General features: G+C 34.3%; 2 protein-coding genes across 2 annotated transcripts in view; both read right to left on the minus strand.

Moving 5' to 3' along the window:
* Window positions 1-5,009, minus strand: part of atp6v1c2 (ATPase H+ transporting V1 subunit C2) — a 16,683-nt gene extending 11,674 nt beyond the window's left edge. Inside the window, exons 1-2 of the mRNA XM_073826617.1 lie at window positions 4,967-5,009; window positions 4,815-4,873 (exon numbers count right to left, since the gene is read on the minus strand). Of these exons, the coding sequence (XP_073682718.1) occupies window positions 4,815-4,873; window positions 4,967-5,009 (102 nt within the window). The remainder of the gene's footprint in view (window positions 1-4,814; window positions 4,874-4,966) is intronic.
* A 2,182-nt stretch (window positions 5,010-7,191) lies between these two features.
* galnt16 (UDP-N-acetyl-alpha-D-galactosamine:polypeptide N-acetylgalactosaminyltransferase 16) overlaps window positions 7,192-22,347 on the minus strand; it is a 97,777-nt gene continuing 82,621 nt past the window's right edge. The window contains exons 7-8 of the mRNA XM_073826618.1: window positions 15,105-15,193; window positions 7,192-7,348 (exon numbers count right to left, since the gene is read on the minus strand). Of these exons, the coding sequence (XP_073682719.1) occupies window positions 7,192-7,348; window positions 15,105-15,193 (246 nt within the window). The remainder of the gene's footprint in view (window positions 7,349-15,104; window positions 15,194-22,347) is intronic.

Below are 22,347 nucleotides of genomic sequence, written 5' to 3' on the forward strand. Positions count from 1 at the left end.
AGCATTAGATCATGCAGTTTGTGGTCAGTATGATTCGTTGTTGTTGTTTTTTAAAGATACATTATAGAATGCATTAACTGATCAAAAGTGTCAGTTAAGATATTTATACTGTAACAAAGAAATATATTTCATATAATCGCTGCTCTGTTCAACTTTATCAAAGAAACCTGAAAAATCCAAGTTTCCACAAAAATATTCAGCAGCACAACTATTTTTAACATTGATAACACTGCAAAAAAATGATTTGGCAGATTATTTTGCTTGTTCTAAGCAAAAAAACTCACTTAATTTTGACTTTTTTTTTCTGAAAACAAGACAATAATTTTTATTGTCTAGAAAATCCTTCTTGATTTAAGAATTTTTAGATATTTTGGCTGGAAACAAGACCAAAAATGTAAGTAGGAAAAGCTTTTTTTTTTTTTTTTTTTTTTTGCAGTAAATAAATGTTTCAAAATGCAAATCAGCATATTAGAATGATTTCTGCAAAAAAAAAAAAAAAAATGATTTTCTTACATAGAATTTTTGTCCTGTTTCCAGCCAAAATATCAAAAAATTCTTTAATCAAGAAAGATTTTCTAGATAAGTACAAATTATTATTATTATTATTATTATTATTTATATATATATATATATATGTATATATATATATATATATATATATATATATATATATATATATATATATATATATATATATATTATTATTATTTTTTTTTTTTTATTTTTTTTTTTAGAAAGAACAAGTCGAAATTAAGTGAGTTTTTGCTAATATAAAAATAATCTGCCAATGGGGTAAGCAAAATAATCTTATTTCAAACAGAAAACAAGATTATTTTGCTTACCCCATTGGCATAATTTTAATTTTGACTTGTTTTTCTGAAAACAAGACAATTTTTTTACATGTCTAGAAAATACTTCTTGATTTAAGATTTACAAGACAAAAATTCTAAGAAAAGCATTTTTTTGCAGTGTGAAGAATCATGTGATACTGAAGACTAGAATAATGATGCTGAAAATTCAGCCTAAATTAAATTTTAAATTGTAATACCTCACAATATTGCTATTTTTACTGTATTTTTTTTTTTTTTAAATGCAGTGAGTATAAGCGACTTTGAGTTGAAAAATTTTCTTACATGTATGTATTGATGATTTTCCTCATTTTTCCCCCCCTCTAACACTTAATAGTAATTTTGTTTTGTCTCATAGTGTTTGATGTCAATACTCTCTATTGTTGGACTGCTTTATCTACTCTCTTCAATTATTTGTTCACTGAGACGTGTCATTCATGTTTCCATATCAGGTGTGCCACATTTTGTAGTTTCATTTTTGATTTACTGCAGCCTTTTAGTAAGCTCACACACTGAAGTCATATACATCAGTTCCAAGCTTTTTAAATTGAATTGCAATGAAGAAAGTTCTTTTTTCTTTTCTCACTTTTGCTTGTGTAAAAAATTCCTAGTAGCCGGTTTGTTTCATCTTCTTTCTAATTCGGCTACGATGTTGGGTTTGTAAACAGCTGCCGTTCTGCCCTCTTCTCCTGATGTGATCTTCCCAAAAAAGCTCAGGAAGACATCCATCTCGTATCCCCCAGGGCTAGTCAGCCAGTGTTGAGGAATGTTGAATCTTCTCCTCCAGCTGATGCTCACCTACCTGCAATCAAGCTAAAAGACTTACAATGCACTGAATCACTGCACAAAGATTACTTAAGCACTCCGTCCACCTGAGCCCACGTCAGCTACAGCGCTAGTCATATCTGATGCATGGAATCTGATCTCACTAAATAAACATAATTAAAAATTGCATAAAGAAATTAATTTGAGTATGGAACATACAGATGATGCAGACAGAACTAAAATAGTCCCTTGTGAAAAATACATATACACTCTTAAAATAAAGGTGCTTTAAAAGGTTCTCACATCAATGCCATAGAAGTAAAAGAACCATTCAGTCAAAGGTTCATCTCTTTATTACCTTTTTATGATCTGAAGATCATTCTTTTGCCACAAAGAACCTTTTGTAAAACAGAAAGCACCTTTATTTTTTGAGAGTGTACTAAAATGTATTTCAAATACATTTGGTACTTAATAAAACATACCCTGCAATTGTACTTTTAGTGTTCTAAACTGGTATATTTAAAGCCTCCTAAATTGTGTACTTAATGCACTTTAATTGTGTGTAAGTCCAACTAAAGATACTTAAAGAAGCATATTTGATTGTTCTAAAGTTGATCAATTGCAAGTATTCTTTAGGTCAGGGGTTCTCAACCTTTTTTACGCCGGGGCCCACCTCCTTCTCGGGTCAATTTTCCAAGGCCCTCCTATGCCTGACATTTCCTCATTTCATTTTTTTAAACCTTTTTTTCATAACCAAAACATTTGTTTTGCCTTATTCTTCTACTGCATGTTATAAAAAACCTCAAACAAACAAACTTTAAATTAAAGCTGAATTTAAAAGAAAACCCTCTGTTCAGTTCTAACTTTTTAACATATATACATATACAGGTTTAAAGCTCCTGAATTCTTTAATTCAGACATTCTTTACAACTTCAGAGTACTTTTTCTTAAGTAAGTGAACCTGCCAAACAGAACAACAGGGAGATGCCAAAATTCCACTCACTAAACCTGTCCATTTGAACTGGATTGACAGAATATCTACTGTTTGTATCCATTATAAAATATACATACAAATGAAAAATACAGCAAATCCATTCGGAATCTGTTGATGCTGGTGCTTATATGTGCATGAACACCACTGACCCTTTACAAGATCCACCTCTATGGGTGAGCATTCATAATAAAAGTTAAAAGCCACAAGACATTCATTTTGACAACTATGCAAACATTTTGAAATTTCACGCAAAAATATAAGGATCAGAGCCCCGAAACCATGAATAGTTTGTGAATCAATAGCGGACTAATAGCGGAATAGCGTGCCTAGACTCCGATATACAGAGTGTCCAGTACAAGAGTGTCATACATTATTCGCAAGTCCGTTACCATTACTCTGATCGTCTTTACCTTCAAATTAGCGCAAGGGTTTGTTTCATGCAGCCAAGAGATGAAGTAGAGACCTGTTTTCCCACGGGGTATAGGTTACTTTTATGCGGGCTTTTGCTGGCGGGGGTGGGGGACAAAACACGAATGTCGCGGGCGGAGCTGGACGAAATAACATTCATTGATTTCTGCGGGAGCCGGCGGGCGCGGGACAAAAAAATCCGTCCCTTGCAGAGTATGTGAGCGGAGCGCGGAGTGAAGCGGACTGGAGCGGTGTGATTCTGAATGGAGGGAGGAGCGGATTTTTTAAAAGTCGGAGCGTCGTGGTTTTCACTTGCTCCAAGACCGCTCCATCATGAGAACAATTCACGCCAACTGTCCGTAATATAACTGCATATTAAGCAAGAATTCACGTTAAACATATTTACCTAGCTTGATAGAGATGGATCACGCAAATCAGAAAGAATGTGAAGGTTATGATGACGGCAATAGACGGCGGTAAATTATAGTTCAAAAGGAATTAGTTTGTTCCTTCTAGATACTGAATATTTTTAGGTGAACAACACTTATTCAAAAGCAATGCATTGAAACAAATGTAAGGGTATCTGATTTCGAATGAGCAGAAATAACTATGATGAAAACGTATTCTTATTTTCATTACAAACTTTGCACTGCAAAAAGCAGAAATTATACTTTTAATGCTGACAGTGTTAGTTTGGCATGTGGTAGGAACATAGTTTGCACAGTAGTGTTCCAAACTCTCTTGTTATTTTATTTGATCATTTTTTGTGTTTTAATATATGTTATGAACAGGACTGTTATATTTCAAACATACTGAATTTTTTTTTTGACTCGGAGCGGTGTTTCTGATATCAGTGAGCGAGGAGTGGAGCGGGAGCGGTAAATAATGAACCCGGAGCGGAGTGATTATTAAATGCAAGGAGCGCGGAGGGGAAAATGTTGTAGCTCCACTCCGCTCACATACTCTGGTTCCTTGCAGCTATCTAATGACGCTTGCCTGCATCAGTTAGAAGTTTTGAGCCGCCGTTCAGTCTGTATTTAACAGTGCGATGAGGCTTACTGCGCTGAGTCCAAAGCAATCCATCACAGAACACGAAAGAGGCGTGCTTTGATCATTTTAGGATAATATTTAAATTAATTTTAAGCCATCTCGCGGCCCACCTGGAGGATCACTGAGGCCCACTAGTGGGCCGCGGCCCACCGGTTGAGAATCACTGCTTTAGGTACACTTTAAATATTTGGCATTTAAAGACCGATATTATTAAAAGATCATACAATCCTCATCAATAGTGACATTAAAACATATTTCAGGCTTAATATAAAGAAATGCATTGTGCACAAGTAGTACTCCAAATAGTTAAATTGCTATTTTTATATCAGTAAGTCTCAAGCGATATGTCAGTAAATGTGTTAATAGACTTGAACTATACTTAGTATAAAATGAATGCATTTTAAATCTATTACTTTTTTACTAGGGCTTGTATAAAAAAGTTAAATTGTATATTCTTCATATCATAAAATTATGCAAATACATACATACATACATAGACATACACTGTCCATTATTTAGCATGCAGAAGGAATGTTATCCATCTCACCAACCAATGACTTGAAAAGAGAGATCTGGTAGAGGAAAAGAAAGATTATGATGGAAAATTAATTCTAAAAAATAAACACATATGTGGCTGTTTTACATTTCAAACACCCCCTTTTCCCCTCTTTCTTTCATTATATCTCATATTTTTCTCTATGACAGTGTTTTCTCCCTCCTTTTCATATAAATGTCATACAGACTTGTACTGTATGCAGCTGTAATTCAGCATTGGGTGTAAGGTTCCAGTTGAAGAGCATCCTCTCATCTGTGCTGGCAGACACATCAGGGAGCACTGCATTATGGGTATTTATCCCTCTCTTTATTTTCCCCTCAGTCAAAGAGAAAATGCATTACTTACAGGAGCGGTTAAAGTAGGACACAGAAGCCTTCATGATGGCCATCCGGGAGCTGCTGTTTCTCACACATCTCACACGCTCTGTCATTTACCAGCATTCCCAGCTCGCCTGCTATTGATGTATGGAATATAATTGCTGGCTCTGGGAAGGAAAGAGAAAACAGAGAGAGAAAGAGAGAGAGACCATGATCTACACAGTATAATATATAATAACAAAGTCATAGAAGAGGAGCAGCACCAGATGTCCAATATCAAAACACCAAGTTAGTCTGGTGCGTAGATCCAAAAAAAAAAAAAAAAAACACAGAGCTAGCAAAAAATTAAGATTCCCACAAGATTAGAGTGCCTTGCAAAAGTATTCATTTTTTTCACATTTTGTTTTGTTGCAGCATTATGTTAAACTGCTTTAAATTAGTTTTTCCCCACATCAATTTACACTCCATACACCATAATAATGACAAAGCAAAAACCAGATTTGCAAATATTACAGATTTATTAAAAATAAAACACTGAAATAAGTACATTGCATAAGTATTCACACCCTCAACTCAGTCCATAGTTGAAGCACCTTTACAGCCTCAAGTCTTTTTGGGTCTGATGTGACAAGCTTTGCACATCTGCATTTGGCAATTATCTGCCATTCTTTGCCTCACCTTTTCACCTCTCCATCTCTGTCAGCTTGGATGGGGGCTGGCAGACATTTTCTAGAGTCCTAGTTGTTCCAGTCATCTTCCATTATGGATCATAATGCATCTGTGAACCTTCAATGCAGCAGATTTTTTTCTGAACTCTTCCCTAGATCATCGCCTTAACGCAAGTCTGTCACTGAGCTCTACAGGCAGTTATCTTGACCTCAGGACTTGGTTTTTGCTCTTATATGCATTTTCGGCTGTTAGACCTTTTCTGAGAGGTGTGTTTCTAAATCAGACTCATTCAAATGAATTTGCCACAGTTTAACTCCACTCCAAGTGTAGTAACATCTAGAAGCAATATGAACGTTCCTGAGCTAAATTTCGAGTGTCCCAGTAAAGGGTATGAATACTTATGCAAAGGGATCTTTTCAGTTTTTTATTTCTAATAAATTTGCAAAGTTGTTACAAACCTGTTTTGTGCTTTGTCATTATGGTGTATGAGATGTAGATTGATGTGGAAAAAAGTAATTTAAAGCAGTTTAACATAATGCTGCAACAAAACATGTGAAAAAAAATGAAAAATGTGAAAAAAAATGAAGGGGTATGAATAGTTTTGCAAGGCACTGTACATGCCAGGCTTATACCTCTTCAAAAATATTTTATTCAATGCTTCATCAGGTTTTAAAAATAAGTGCAATAAATGTGCGCATACATATAGAGAAATATAAATGAGTAGATTTATTGCACTTTTTGCACTTTTTTGGACTTCCACACAATTAAAGTGCATTTAGTACAACATTTAGCAGGCTTTAAATATACAAGTTTAATACACTAAAAGTACAATTGCAGGGTATTTTTAAAATACGTGTCTATAATATATACATGTATTTGTAGTATCTTAGCATCCCAAAATGTATTTTAAATACATTTTGGTACAAAAAGGTACTCTCTGTTTTACAAAAGGTTCTTAAGGCAAAAGAAGGTTCTTCAGTTTATAAAAAGGCAAGAAAGAGATGGTTCTTTAAAGCAGTGGTTCTCAATCCTGGTCCTGGGGGACCCCTGCTCTGCACATTTTGCATGTACCCCTTATTTAACACACCTGATTGAAATTATCACCTCATAAAGAGAGAGATCCATGAACTGAACTAACGAGCTGATGATCGGGTGTGTTAAATAAGGGAGACATGCATAATGTGTAGAGCAGGGGTCCCCCAGGACCAGGATTGAGAACCACTGCTTTAAAGAACATTTGACTTATTGGTTCTTTGTGGAACCAAAAATGGTTCTTTTATGACCTCTGATGATGCATTGAATAAAAGATTTATCTATCTACCTGTCCATTCATCATCCATTTTGCATAAAGGAAATGATTATGAATCAGAAAAGGAATCCTTCATTGTATGCAATATTTTTGTGTGCAAAGAAACCAGACATCTCAACAATTTCTTCCTTGTCTCCAGTGAGTCCTTGTGTGGTTTGTATCTGTACAATTATTCAGTCTTTCTCTCATCACTCTTCTAAATCATTTGTATTTCCTCAACCCTGACTGTCATCCCCATCCCTCTACATCTCACAGTAAATCAGTTCTTCCGCCCTTCATTGGCGCTCTGTGCCAGTGTCTAATGGTGCGGTTGAGTGGAGGTTAGCGGCCAGCGCTGAGCTAACGCAAGCAGCCAGACTGGCAGACACATGCGTCACTCCATCAGCCTCATCAGCAAATCGCTGACTCATCTCACAGGAAGTGCTATGAGGACTGGCCACAACAGGAAGCGCATGAGCAGGTAGGGGGCAGCAGGGTCTTGCTTATTGCATTAATTCTGTGTCTGAGAGGAAGAACTGAGGGGAATGATGAATGTTTTGGGGAAATTATGGGCATAGACATTTCAGTTTCCTCAAAGCAGAGGTTTTTGATTTGTTTTCACTTTTACAAGCATTAACAAAAAGAAAAAAGAAAATGTGGACACCAAACACCGCATAACCAAGACCTTACAACAAGAATTTACTTTAGACATTTAGAAAAAACAATGCAAATGTGTGCAAAAGTTCTAAACAGAGCATAAGCTGAGGGCAGGTGTTGAAGGTTATTGTTGTCAGAAATGGTAATAGTGATTTGCATGAAAGGTGTTAATTTTTTTGTTCTCTTAAGGAAGGAAAACAAAAGAATAAAAAATTAACTGCATCTGAAATTGTATTTTAATTACTTAGAACGTTAAGTACAGTTCCACGTTAAATGCACAAATACTTTGAAAGTTTGACCAAAGACATTATCATTATTTCCATTCAAAATACTGTCGAAGTTTCTTGCAATATGGTGAATAATAATAATAACTATAGCTGCAAGCAGCGATTACCGTGGTTCAAGAGCTTTAAGGCATTTAAGCACATATTAATTTTTTTTTCCATTTACCATAGAAACATTATGTTTATTAACATTTATGACTGTTATAGAGCCAGCTGTGGTCCGATCTTCTTAAAACTGTTGCATGTGCTCGGGAACATGGGAACATGGGTTTCGGGAAGTTTTGAGTTTTCCTTTAGGCTTCATAGGATTTTTATAGGATTATAAGTAAATTTAGCCACGGGACTTTTTCTTAACGACCCTGTTAGCTTCCCAAAGGGAATTGTACTGCAGTGGTTTTCTCCAGTTTGAGCGAAAAACCTAGAACTAGTTAGCAAAAGTTGTTTTTTTTTTTTTTTTTTTTTTACATTTTTTCAATCATTTAACAAATGATTTGATTGACTGCAGTGGTTCTAGAGGCAAAGTTGTACAGAATGAGGAGTTCTATCATATCATATGAATATCGCATGTATGTGCGGAAAAAAACCCCGCACAATGTACAATCATTTATGCCCTTGACAATGCTTTAGGGCTGTGAGTCAAAGAGGTCCACCAAATTTAATTCCAATTGGCCTCTGTTAACCTTGTCTAATAGGTGCTCAAAATTTATCAGTCAATGCCAGCTATGTTTTTTTTTTTTTGAGATACGCAAATGTCCTTATAGGCACTTGTGGTACTTTGGACCAAGACAGAGCACACCAATTTTCATGTTGATAGGACAAATGGTTGTGCAGGTATAGCTATTTTTATGTTTTTCCCCTCTTAAAGGACCACCAAGTGGCCAAGCTCAGATTTTTTCCCATGTGACCTCAGATTGAGCTCATAGGCATTACTAAAAGTGGTCCTGCCCCTTTCAAACCTTTTGGCGTTACGATTTGGATTGGGGGCGAAAAATCCAAATTTTGCCAGGCTCATGATCGAATCTGAGATTCGAGATTCTGAGATTGGTGATGTTGTTGGCAGTGTAAGTACTACCATCCCTCCAAGTTTCAAGTCTCCACAACTTACAGTTTGGTGTGCACAATCAGTTTTACGTAGAGATTGCTGATCCTCGGCCATTCTAACAATTAGAATAGGGTTTCAGCGCTACTCTATCCCCTAAAAACAATGGTTTCCACAGCAGCATCAGAGTAGATGCTGTATACTTTGAATAAAAGAGAAGCATCAGAAGAACCCGTGGTAAACTTGCAAGGGTTTCCCCGACTTAGTTTTGATTCGCAGGACTGACAACCTTATTATGCGCCGTGCTTGTTATTGATATTACTCTGGGCTCCGTTGCCATGACCACCGCACAAGAGACATTTAATTTTCTCTCCTCCATCATCATTATCTATGAGACCATCTGTTGTGCAAAATGAATTCAGCCTCATTTGCATGACTGATAAGCGCATTCTTTATCTATTTAACAGAAGGTCATATGCCATGGGTTTGGAGGCAGCAAAGGAGAGAGACAGAGAGGTTGTGCATATGTGTGTGTGTGTTTGTTTAGGGGGTTGGACGAGTAGGAGTGTGAAACATTATTAGCACAGATGTTTATTTTGGTGAGTTGACTGTAGTCGCTGTGCTTTGGAACAGTTTGCATGCTTTATTATACCAGCATCCGACAACGATTAGCGAGAGGGCTAAATAGGGGCCTCCATTGCATTTCACTATAGTAAAACACTGCTGTCTGATTCTCATGATTCTCGTTCCTGGTGCATTAATGGAACTCCTACTCTGTATCAAATCAGCCATGCTTGCACAAAAAGCATATAGGAATTTTAATAAATTTGCATTATTCATTCAAACCCACAATAGGATGCTGAAGCGAACGCTCGCACGCCCTCTTGTCACGCCGAAGCTGAATTGTAGGAATTATTCAGGTTTTCTGATTGCCAGTCTTGAAATGAACTGCATGTTATTTCAGTACTTTGCGTTCCCCAGTTACTGTGAGCATGAAATCATTTAATCGTCTTTGCTATGGTAAATTTACGTTCTGAATCCGGTAATGTTCGATTCGCTAATCTTTAGCAGTCGTATTTGATTTCAGCTGTAAGCGGCACGAATGTCATGTGAACTAAATGTCTATTTTTGCTCGCTGTCTGTTGTGTGGCAGGCTATAAAACCTGACCTAGTTCCTAAAATACATGTGTGCTGTAGCTGTGCAGCCTCCTCATATCAAAGCCAGAATGCCCCACTCCTTTAAAACACAACCTATTTACACTCATCTCCTGTGTTTCTCAAACAACCTCCACTTCCAGCTGTGTTTCAGCTATTTTTCAGCATAATATTGGTGAATGTGGGCTGATGTTCCTTTACCCAGGGCTCCTCCTCTGATTGTCTTGCCTATTAGCGTCACAGCTCTGAGGTTGCAGCTTTCAGCACCAGGAGCTGTCCACTCCATGAACAATCAGAAACCTCTGGCGTCAGTCCACCAAGCAAAAGGCTATGATAAAAATGAAGGTGCCACCATAGCCAGATTTTAACCAGTAAACAATGAAATGTAAATAATGACATTTTTTCCCCTCAGAACTTTGGCCACTGTTCTGGTAAGGTTCTCTCAAAGTTATAAACAAAGATGTTTAAAAAAATAAAAAAATAAAAAAAATAAATTATTATTTAAACATCAATCAAGGAATGTTATTTTTTTAAATGTTGTTATTTATATGTTTATTTAATATTTTTAGACTACTAACATTAAGAGGACATTCAAAAATAATGTTCCTATAATGTTTGCAAAATTATGAAATAGAATGTTCTCTTAATGTTTTCGCTGCCCATAAAAAAGGAAAAACCTTTTAAGCATTTTAAAAAAATGTTCAGAGAAGTTTTAGTAAGTTTATGGGAATGTTATTAAAACATTGTTTTAACAAATTTAATGAAAGTGACAACATTGCCATTTATAAACCAGTAATGAAATTACAATTAATGACGTCGTATTTCAGAATGGTTCATTTTAAGACACCGTTTCTGATTAATGGGGAAAATAACAAATGAAATGGATGGATTTTTACCACAATAATGGAATCTCATTAAGTGAGTGATTTGCTAATTTAGCTGTTTATTTTACAAAATGTAAAATTATTCAAAGAGGCCACTCCTGGGGCAAGAAGCACCCCTGGGTAAACGTTTTCAGAATGTATAAATTATATAGTTCTTATAAATATTCATATCATATTTAAGTGTCAGTAATGTAAAATACTAAATCAACTATTCTTTTAAAAATTCTGCTTTGACAATTTAGTTGAATAATTAAATGACAAAGCAGAATCCCAGTAAAAGAGATGCTTAAAGGTTTATGTTATGACTTATATACAGGAATATGAATATTTACATATTTAATTGGCCATATTTTAATTGAAGATACTGTATGCCAATTAAAAGCAGCACTATGAATTTAAATTGAACAAGTTCACTTAATTAACCTATATGTTTTAATGAAAGATGTCTGAAATGTACATGAAATTCATGGAAATACTGAATAATAACCCCACTAATTACAATAATTGTTAAATGAAAAAATATAGTAACACATGCCACTCAAAGTCTTAATTTTTAATCTTAATTTTTTAAAAATGTATTTTAAAATAATGATTCTATATACACTACCAGTCACAAGTTTTTGAACAGAAGTCTCTAAAGAAGTCTCTTCTGCTCACCAAGCCTGCATTTATTTGACCCAAAGTACATCATAAACAGTACAATTTTGAAATATTTTTATTATTTAAAATAATGTTTTCTATTTAAATATATTGTAAAATGTAATTTATTCCTGTGATCAAATCTACATTTTTCAGCCTCATTACTCCAGTCTTCAGTGTCACATGATCCTTCGGAAATCATTCTGATATGCTGATTTTCTGTTAAAAAACCATTTATTATTATTATTTATTAATAGTATTATTATTAATATTTAAAACTGTTGAATATATATTTTCAGGATTCTGTGATGAATAAAAAGATGCAAAGCTCAGCATTTATCTGAAATAAAAAGCTTTCATAATGTAAAAAGAATTCAAACGCTTGCAGTGAGTATGCATTTATTTTATTTTATTTATTAATTTATTTTTGGGGAAAGAAATTATAGTAATTAATACTTTTATTTATCAAGGATGTATTAAATTGATCAAAAGTGATGATAAATACATTTATAAAGTTACAAAAGATTTCTCTTTCCGATAAATGCTGTTCTTCTGAATTTTCTATTCATCAAAAAATAAACTGAAAAAAAAATCTACTTAGCTGTTTTCAACATAATAATAATAATAATAAATGTTTTAGAGTGGCAAATCCGAATATTAGAATGATTTCTGAAGGATCATGTGACTGGAGTAATGATACTAAAAATTCAGCTTTGAAATCACAGGAATAAATTACATTTTAAAATATATTAATATAGACAGCAGTTATTTTAAAAAGTAAAAATATTTCAAAATTTTACTGTTTTTGCTGTACTTTGGATCAAATAAATGCAGACATGGTGAGCAGAAGAGCCTTCTTTAAAAAACATTAAAAATCTTACTGTTAAATAACCTTTAACTGGTAGTATATATTTATTTTTTACTCAAAATTAACTTAAATTTACTTAAATCTTAAAAACATTGATGCTTCTACAAATCCCTCGTTAAGAAACACTTACAAAAAATGTAAAAATTGACATAACACAATGTTATAAATCACATTTTCCAGGTACACACAATTACATTATTTAACCTCAAAATAGTTTTGACTGACTAAATCTCACAAATGTTAATATTTAGATAAAACAACAAAATGAAAAAAGAGCTGTGAAGGTGTTCTTGTGTCAGTATGTGTCTACTGGCTGAAGCAGAGCTCCTGTACGCGTCTTTCACAGTTACCACACAACTTAGTGTCAGGATAATGAACAGCCCACTGATCACATCCACGCACAATCACTGCATCTCACGCAAAACCAAGCACTTTATCTGTAATCACTTCTCTGTCAGTTATTTGATGTCATGTGTTCACGGATATCATGTTTTCTAATCACCTTCTAATCTCATTTAATCATTTTTCTTTTCAGCATCGGTGGATTAAACATAAATAAACTGGATTGTCAGAAGAAAAAATGAAATCTTGAGTTGAATAATAGCATATAAAGCAGTAATGAATGAAACGCATAATCACTTAAAACAAATGACAATTGAGCTGACAATAGAATAGCAATTTAGCCACAAAATTAAAACTGAAACATGCTGAAATGGAATATCTGAGTGATTTGGAACATTCTACTGTACACAGATAAAAGATTAAAGTGCACACAGGAACAACTGATTCCAAATGAAAGCAGACATTATTGATCTGGTAAGCATGAAAATACAAAGCAAGCTTAAATATTAGGTTTAATAGTCAATTTTGATTAAAATGTCAATATTTAAAGAATTACACTGCTGTTTCTTAGTAATTTTCTGTTAGTTACTATATTAGTAAAGTCTCTTCTTCTTACCAAAAAAAGCAGTAAAAACAGTAATTGTGAAATATTGACTTTTTTGTAATATGCTGATTTGCTGCTAAAAAAACATTTCTGATTATTATCAGGTTTGATAACAGTTGTGCTGCTAAATATTTTTTTTGGGGGGGGGGAAACTGGTCCATTTTTTTTTTCAATTATTTGATGACTAGACACCAAACAAACAGCATTTATTTTGAATATATATTTTATGTGACAATGTGACATATTTTATGTGTTATGTATTTTTTTTTTGCGTAAAATACATGCACTTCTATTGTTTTACTGTTTGTAACTGTATCACTCCTTTTGCGGTACAGTACGTCTTACAGCGAGTGTCATGGCAGGCGCCCAAAATCCACTATAATTTAAAAAAATATTACTGTTTTTGTGTCATGGAATGTAATTTTAAGAACTTTTCAGGTGAGAATGTACTTGTTTATAGTTCAAATATGCAGTTTGTTAATAAAGATAACATCATGAACCCACCAAAAGAAGCCTTGCTTTGGCTAGATCTTCTGACATTTACCGCTGGCTCTGATGTCTCTATAGTGGTTAAACAAGAGATATTATTTGTTTTGGGTAAATCTAATGAGCAGTCTTTGGTCTCATTAATTTATATTTGCTCCAAAGCAAATAGTTTTGGCAAAATCTCATCATGTTTATGTAAATTCAATGCTGTATATCAGAGCGCTCCCTGTGTACTTTTGACTGAATTGCCTAGCATGATGGCTGTTGTTGTTTATTAAATATTATTAATTAATAGTAGTATTTATTAATAGTGTTTTAGTATTGAAAAAAAGTGCATGTGTTTGTGATGGTGATTGTTCCGCCATTACAGGCCGACAAAAGACTGTTTTTATGATTCAATTTACTCACTTAATTTACTCACCCCCTTGTCATCCAAGATGTTCATATCTTTTTTTTTGTTTAGTCGTAAAGAAATTATGTTTTTTGAGGGAAACATTTCAGGATTTACATCCATATAGTGGACTTGAATCAAGTTTGAATTTCCAAAATGCAGTTTAAATGCAGTTTCAAAGCTTCAAAAAACATAATTTCTTTACGACTGAAGAAAGAAATGCATGAACATCTTGCATGACAAGAGGGTGAATAAATTATCTGTAAATTTTTGTTTTGGAAGTGTTTTCCTTTAACAGATAAAAGGATATTAACATTACTACAAAGAAAAGACACTTTCCTTACCGGATATTCAAACTAATGTTTTATTGTGAATATGAGATTGAGCTGAAGAATGAATGAAATCTGTAAAGTGAGCTTTTAATGAAACATGGAAACAACGTCAGTCAAGAAACATTAATAGAATGTTTGTTTAAAATTATCCTGTCTTTAATAACGTTCCCAAAACGTTAGCACATATGCATTATTTACATCTTTTTTTCCTGAAATGTTCATATTTGGACATTCATCAACGATTAAAAAAAACATTTCTAACTACTTGTTTTAAAACATTCAGAGACATTTTAACGTCTAGAGTGCATTCACATAACTTAGTGGGAACGTTATCAAAACACTCTTAAAACATATTTTTTTGCTAGCTGGGATATCACTTACCAGCCCAACACATGGACTGTGTGGATGTGTTTGGAGCGGATATATGGATAGGATCGCTTTTGTCTGGGAGGAGACAGATCTATCTGCCGGAGCAGGGGAAGTTGGCTGGCGGTGTGAATTGGCTGCTTCTTAAGCCAGTTATCTTACCGCTCCACGCTGCTGGTGCTCTGCCAGCGCTCACAGCCCTGACTCTGAGTGAGGACGACATTAATGAGTCGAGCGAGACACTCTCTCTTCTGCAGGCAAATGATGGACGTATGCATGAGATTTCCTGATACTAGCCCAAATAAGGCACGAACGCACACACGCACAGACACATGCAACCATCAGACCGCAAGGCCTTTGGGAGGCAGTGATGCTGCGAGCAGACAGTCTGCAGCTACACACGCGAACACGCCACACACAGCGAGGAAGAGTGATAGAGAAAATGTAGCCCATGATACAGAGATGGCAAAAGCATCCTAATCATTCGCCCAACCTCACACGCGCGCACATACATATGCGCGCGTGCCGTGGCACCAGGAGGCTCGATGCTTTATTGTTTCTCCGGATGGGTGGAGGTCTGGGCGCTAAGCTGAGGATGCAGGCATCACGCTGAGGGTAAGCGCCTCACATTTCGGCTCTGACTCACGTACAGCTGTTTTTTTTTCTTCTCTCTCTCTCTCTCTCTCTCTCTCTCTCTCTCTCTCTCTCTCTCTCTCTCTCTCTCTGTGGCGGCCGCGTCCTCGCATCCTTTTGCTCCGCCTCATTGGTGCTTCCCCCATTCCTTGGTTTCTCTCTCTCGCTCCCTCTCTCAGAGCTCCAGGCCAATTGGTTGCCTGCCTTCAACCGTTATCTGCTCTCTTCCTTCTCCGGCTGTCTCCGCGTCTCTCCTCTTCCTCTGTCTTCTTGCAACTCGTGAAGAATGATTAGCATACGGAAGGCGAGAGGAACTTTCCAGCGCGAGTAAACAGGAGAACAAGTGCGCAAAACGAAGGACGCTGGAAAATACAATCAGCAGCGATTGGAAAGTTTGAGCGAAGACAACATTTCCACACTGGTGGGTCACTCGTGATTTTATTTCTGGCTGGATTGCTTTGCAGACATTGCTCTGATTGAAGAATTGAGTTTGTGCATTGTGTGTTTTATTAGTAGTTACAGTGCAGTTGTTACCTTACTTGATCTGACTCTTAGAAATGGGCTTTGTGACAGTGACCTACTGTAATCAGGTTGAGTTAAATAAAGTAGTGAAAAGCTAGATTAACATTTTCACTGGACAATTTTATTTACAGTAGCCTATAATAATAATAAAAAAAATGCTTAGTATTTTTTCTTGTTTTCCAGTACAAATAAACATTCCTAAACTAATATGCGTTTACTTGAGAATGAAAATAACTTAAGTATTCTTGTTTTCTGAAGAATTTATCAAAGTTAAGTGCGTTTATGAAAAATTTGATTAACATTTTTCACTGGACAAATTTATTTACAGTAGCCTATAATAAAAAAAAAATTGCTTAGTATTTGTGTTGTTTTCCAGTACAAATAAACATTCCTAAATCAATATGCATTTACTTGAGAAGGAAAATAATTCTTGTTTTCTGAAGAGTTTATCAAATTAACTGCGTTTATGCTAGAAAAAGAGAAAAATCTGCCAGTAGACTAAGAAAAAAATTAATTTTTCCCTTGTGAATAAAGTTTACTTTTAGCCCCTCATTGAGAGATATTTTCTTGTTTTAAGCATAAACTCTTTATTTTGATATGTATTATAGTAAGAGTTATTAATAAGTAACAAGAGTTAATGTCTGAAGTAATTTTGCTAAATGCATCTTGATTGTTTAGACATTTGCAAAACAAGACATAATACTATGATTCTTTTATTTTTTTTTGCATTGAAAGTATTGTGGGATAATTGAATGAGCATATTGAATGAGTGAAGTTCAGTTGTTCAGAAGATTATTCTTGCATCTATAGTTTGGTTTTCTCTGATCCTATATTTTTTCAACTTATTTAACTTCACAACATTACAGCATTTTTTGTTGTACAGCAAGCAGACATATACTTTGCATTGGCATGCCGCTCAAATCTCATGATGGTGTGGATGTTTAAGAGGCAAACATGTCTCTCAGGTCACGAGCTGTTGGACTTGATCTCCAGAAGCTTCTGTGGGCTTGATTTGTTGTGTGAAATGGCACAGCACTACAGTCCAAATTGTTCTGGGTTGGTCTTACTGTACAAAGGCTGTACTATTTGAAACCTTCATTGTTATCTAAGCACTGCTGGTAAACTTGTTTTCTTGAGATGCCTGTAAATGATATAAGAAAGTGCTTTCATATGCAGTGACCATTTGTTTAGACAATTATATATCAGATAGTTTCCTTCAGTTGTCTACTAAGTGATGTGAAGCAAACACTCTTTTACGCTGCATGATGTAACTCAATCCAGCACTGTACTGTAGTCTGGAACTGAGACAGAGTGCACTTTGCTTTGTCTTCATGATCTACATTGTAAGACTCACACACTTTACACTGCGAGTGAAAGGACATTGTATGTCATGCTAATATCAAAATTGTGGAAACATACAGTACTTTCATTTATATACATGCAGATATTGATATACATACTGAAAAATAGATGTGTTCTATTATATACTGAGCCATTTCTCAATGAAATTGTTTGGAGAACTAGCATGCAACTGTGAGTTTACTGTGTTGTATATGCAATATCTTTGATGAATATATGATTTTAACTATGTGTTACATTATATGGTATTATTATATACAACAGTTCTTTTGGTCCTCAAATCTGATTGGATAAGAGGTATTTCCAATAATGAGATATTTCACCACACAAACCATTTCACAGTTCACTCCGCTTGCAGCATTTCTCACACCGACTGTCATGGAGGACGTCCAAATCCACTATAATCTCAGAATTACTACTATTGTTGTTAATAATGATAACGTCTTTGAAAATTTACATTTTGGACCATTCAGCACTCATGAAACCACAGAGAACAGCCTTACCTTGGCCAGGTCTTCCAGAATTTGCCACTGGCTCTGATTCGTTTTTGGTCAAATCTAACAGGCAGGTCTTTGGTCTTATTAATCTATTATTTGTTCCAGAGCAAATCGTTTTGGCTGAGGGCAAAATCTCATAGCTTTATATTTTTATATAACTTTAATGCTGCAGCACTTCTTTTGTACTTTAGACTGCCTACAGCTATACACTCTTAAAAATAAAGGTGCTTCACGATGCCATAGAAGAACCTTTCTTGTCTAAATAGCTAATCTTAAACATCTGAACAACTATTTCGTTTCACAGAAGGTTCTTTGTGGCGAAAGAAGGTTCTTCAGATTATAAAAAGGTAAGAAATAGATGGTTCTTCAAAGAACCTTTGACTGAATGGTTCTTTGAGGAACCAAAAATGGCTCTTCTATGGCTTTGCTTGATGAACCTTTTAAAGCACCTTTATTTTTAAAAGTGTAGCCATGCTGATATAGATTGATATTACACGGCTGCTCGTGTGATATTGCATATAAATAGACCAAATTCTTGCAAAGGGTCATGTTTTTAGCTAATGTTCAAAAAAGTGGTAATTTCTCCTGTTACAATTAAGCTTTACGCTTTAATTTATGAGTCATAATGCTTTTGCTTGTCTTTTGCAATATTAAAAGGATTGCAGTCATTTGTGTTAATGGAAATGCTGATATAAATAACATTGATGATTTATAAATGACCAGAACATGTTTGTCAGTTGTGCTGTAGCCTATAGACTGTAAAGAAGTCTTGTGTTTACTTGATCTGATGAGAGTCATTGCTCAAAACTGTGATGATTGAAAACACCCCTTATGTCTTTTGCATGCCTCTGATAAAGATTATTATAAAAATAGCACGTCCTGTATATCACAGGAGCTTGTTGTGTTTGTCAGGGAGACCATGAGCTTGACACAAAACTCAGTGTGGCAATCTGTGATTAAATTCATTCATGCACTCACAGTGACCTGAGCTCCAGGAAAGCCTGTCCACTGACAGAAACAACTGAGACACCAACAGCCGTGAAGATCTGATATCCATGATGCTGTTATATAAATGTACTGTTTTAATTGCTGCAAATGATCAATACAGTGAGATACATGGTTGAGGTTGAGGGTGAGTACAGGAATAGTTCACTTATAGTCCTTATAGTCCTTATTTGCACATCCTCTTTCTCACCCGTTTCTAACCAATATGCATTTTGATATATATATATATATATATATATATATATATATATATATATATATATTTTTTTTTTTTTTTTTTTTTGTAGTACATGCATATTTAAAAAAAGACATAATACATATTAAGGTCTTTCAAGTCTTTGTTTAGTAAGTAAACTTAATTGACAACAAATTGGTTAATACACAATGTTTTTCATTTTATCTTTTATATTTTAACTTATTTAGCTTTTATTTATGGTGAAATTAAGTTGTAAAAAAAACTAAAAATATTAGATCGACCTACATTAAGTAACATTTTGGTTTACGTCTAAAGAAAATATATAGATTACATGTAATTTACTTTGTTAAATGGAAAATAAATATTTTTGATTGATTTTCAATAACATTTTAAAGGGATGGTTCATCAAAAAATGAAAATTCTGTCATTAATTACTCACCATGTCGTTCCAAACCCAAAAAAACTTCATAAAATTACGATTGGATTTCATCAAAAATATCTTAATTTGTGTTCCAAAGATGAGCAAAGGTCTTACAGGTTAGGAACGACTTGAGGGTAAGTAATGACAGAATTTTGTCTGAACTATGCCTTTAAGGTTTAAACCAAACGATTTGAGAAAAAACAATAAATGTGCAACAAATTAGTGTTTTTTTTTTTTCATTTATTTATTTATTTTTTTAAGTTGGATGTATGGAAAGACCTTTAGGAAGGTTCTTCAGAGTTTCTCCATAAAACAGCATGGTTTGTAATGACAGAGGGTTAGAAAAAAAACGTTTAAGCATACCAACATTTTATGAGCAATGGTTTGGCCGTGTGTAAGAAATAGTGAAAGTGTGTTGGATGTTTCCATAGATATTTTCTCTGACCAAAACAACTTAGCAACCTCAGCTATTCATCTAGAGCATCTAATTATGTACTGAGTAATACATGTATTCATTCAATTATATTCTGTACATGATACAGCTCATGGATTTCATCAAAAAGTGGAATATTTCTGGGGAACTATATGAATTTGGGAGTGACTTCAGAACCATATTTTGCTGTATTTAACTATCACTGTAACTCAGAAAGTACATTTTTATTAGTACATGCATATTTTAAAAAGACACCATAATAAAAATTAAGGTCTTTCAAGTCTTTATTTAGTAAGTAAACACAATGTTTTTAATTTTATATTTCATATTTTAAATTTTTTTTTTTACTTTGATTTATGGTGAAATTAAGTTGTAAAAATGCCAAAAATATTACATTAACTACATTAAGTAAAATTCTGGCACACATCTAAAGAAAATATATAGATTACATGTATTTTACGTTGTATAAATGGAAAATAAATATTTTTGATTGATTTTCAAATTTAGTAAATTACATATTTATTCAGTTCTATTCTGTATCTGTATATATCTGGGGAACTATGTGAATTTGGGAGTGACTTCAGAACCACATTTTGCCGTATTTAACTAACATTTTAACTTAAGAAGTACATAAAGGTGGTCCCTTTTTTTGTTAGTACATGCATATTTGAAAAAGGCACCATAATTAAAGTCTTTCAAGTCTTCATTTAGTAAATAAACTTAATTGACTAACAAACTAGTTAATAAACACAATGTTTTTATTTTGATCCTTTATACTGTAACAAATTTTTAACTCATTTACTTTTGTTTTTGGTGAAATTAAGTTCACATTGACCTACAGTAAGTAAAATGTTGGCATATGTCTAAAGAAAATATATAGATTACAAGTAATTTACTTTGTATAAATGGAAAATAAATATTTTTGATTGATTTTTTAAATTGAGTAAATTATGTAAATTACGTATTCTGTATCTGTATATTTATGTGAATTAAATTGTATTTAACTATCACATCAACTTAGAAGTACATAAAGGTGGTCTCTTTTCTTTATTAGTACATGTATATTTAAAAAAAATAAATAAATAATATGGTCTTTTGAGTCTTTATTTAGTAAGTAAACTAAATAGACTAACAAATTAGTTAATAAACACAATGTTTTTAATTTTATCCTTTATATTTTAACAAATTTTGAACTCATATACAATTGCTTTTGGTGAAATTAAGTTTTTATCACTTTAACTTAGAAGTACATAAAGTTGGTCCCAAAGTACATAAAGTATTTTGCTGTTCAAATTAATCAAATTAAATAAATCAGTGACTCAATTACTCAAACATTGCTGTGAATGGATGACGGACGGATAGCTGATGTTTATTAGGCGTGAAGGCCACATAGGTAATTGCGATCAAGATTTCTATGCATGGCGTTCATCCATTCATTCATTCTGTGTGAGAGCGGCTTCCCCATCATAATCCATATCAAAACACGATCTATATCTGAATAGCTCAGCCAATTAAAAATCAATCTTGACTTTGGTGCAGGGCTGTAAAGGAGAGTGTGGAGTATGAAGTAGACGGGTGATTAATACCAGCGCTCACCTACTGGCACAACACGCACCCGGGGGCGTTCATCTCGCCGGGCCGCTCACCTGATCACACGACAGTCACGCGTGTCAGAAACTCTGGGATTTGCATGAGTTATGTGCTCTGCAGGCATGTGACAGGACAGCGGTTGGGGGCGAGCCGTACTGCCAGCACTAGAGCCACCGGCGGTTAGTCATCGCTGTGTGGCGTCACATTCGGCGGAAGAGGAGGAGGATTACCACTGCTTTTCTTTGAGGGCTCAGGCTTCCTTTGACCAGGCTTCTGGTGCGCTGCTTTAAGAGAGGATGCTTTCAGTGCATCCTGATGTTATGCTCTTCTTTAAAGTGCGCTGAGAAATGTGTCTGAAAGCTTTGTGGCTCAATGCCAGCGGATGTAGGAATGGGACGTCATTTGGTTTGATTTCACTTGACTGATCAACTTGACCTCAAAGCAGTCCTCACTTAGTCATGCACTAAATACTGTGTTATAAGGTGACGTTATTACAATGTAACTACACACATAAGTACTGAATAATTTTAATTAGCTACATGCAGTGACGGTACTCTAAAATATACTTTTTGAAGTTGCAAATAAAACAAAGATTACTGCAGTGCATTTTGCAATGCAGGTATATATATAGCAATAGCCAAATATACATTGTATGTTTGTTTTATGCCACAAAATCATTAGGATATTAAGTAAATGTCATGTGCCATGAGGATATTTTATACATTTCCAACTGTAAATATATCAAAACC

Source organism: Garra rufa, chromosome 21 (genome assembly GCF_049309525.1).
Source record: "Garra rufa chromosome 21, GarRuf1.0, whole genome shotgun sequence".
Lineage (NCBI taxonomy): Eukaryota > Metazoa > Chordata > Actinopteri > Cypriniformes > Cyprinidae > Garra > Garra rufa.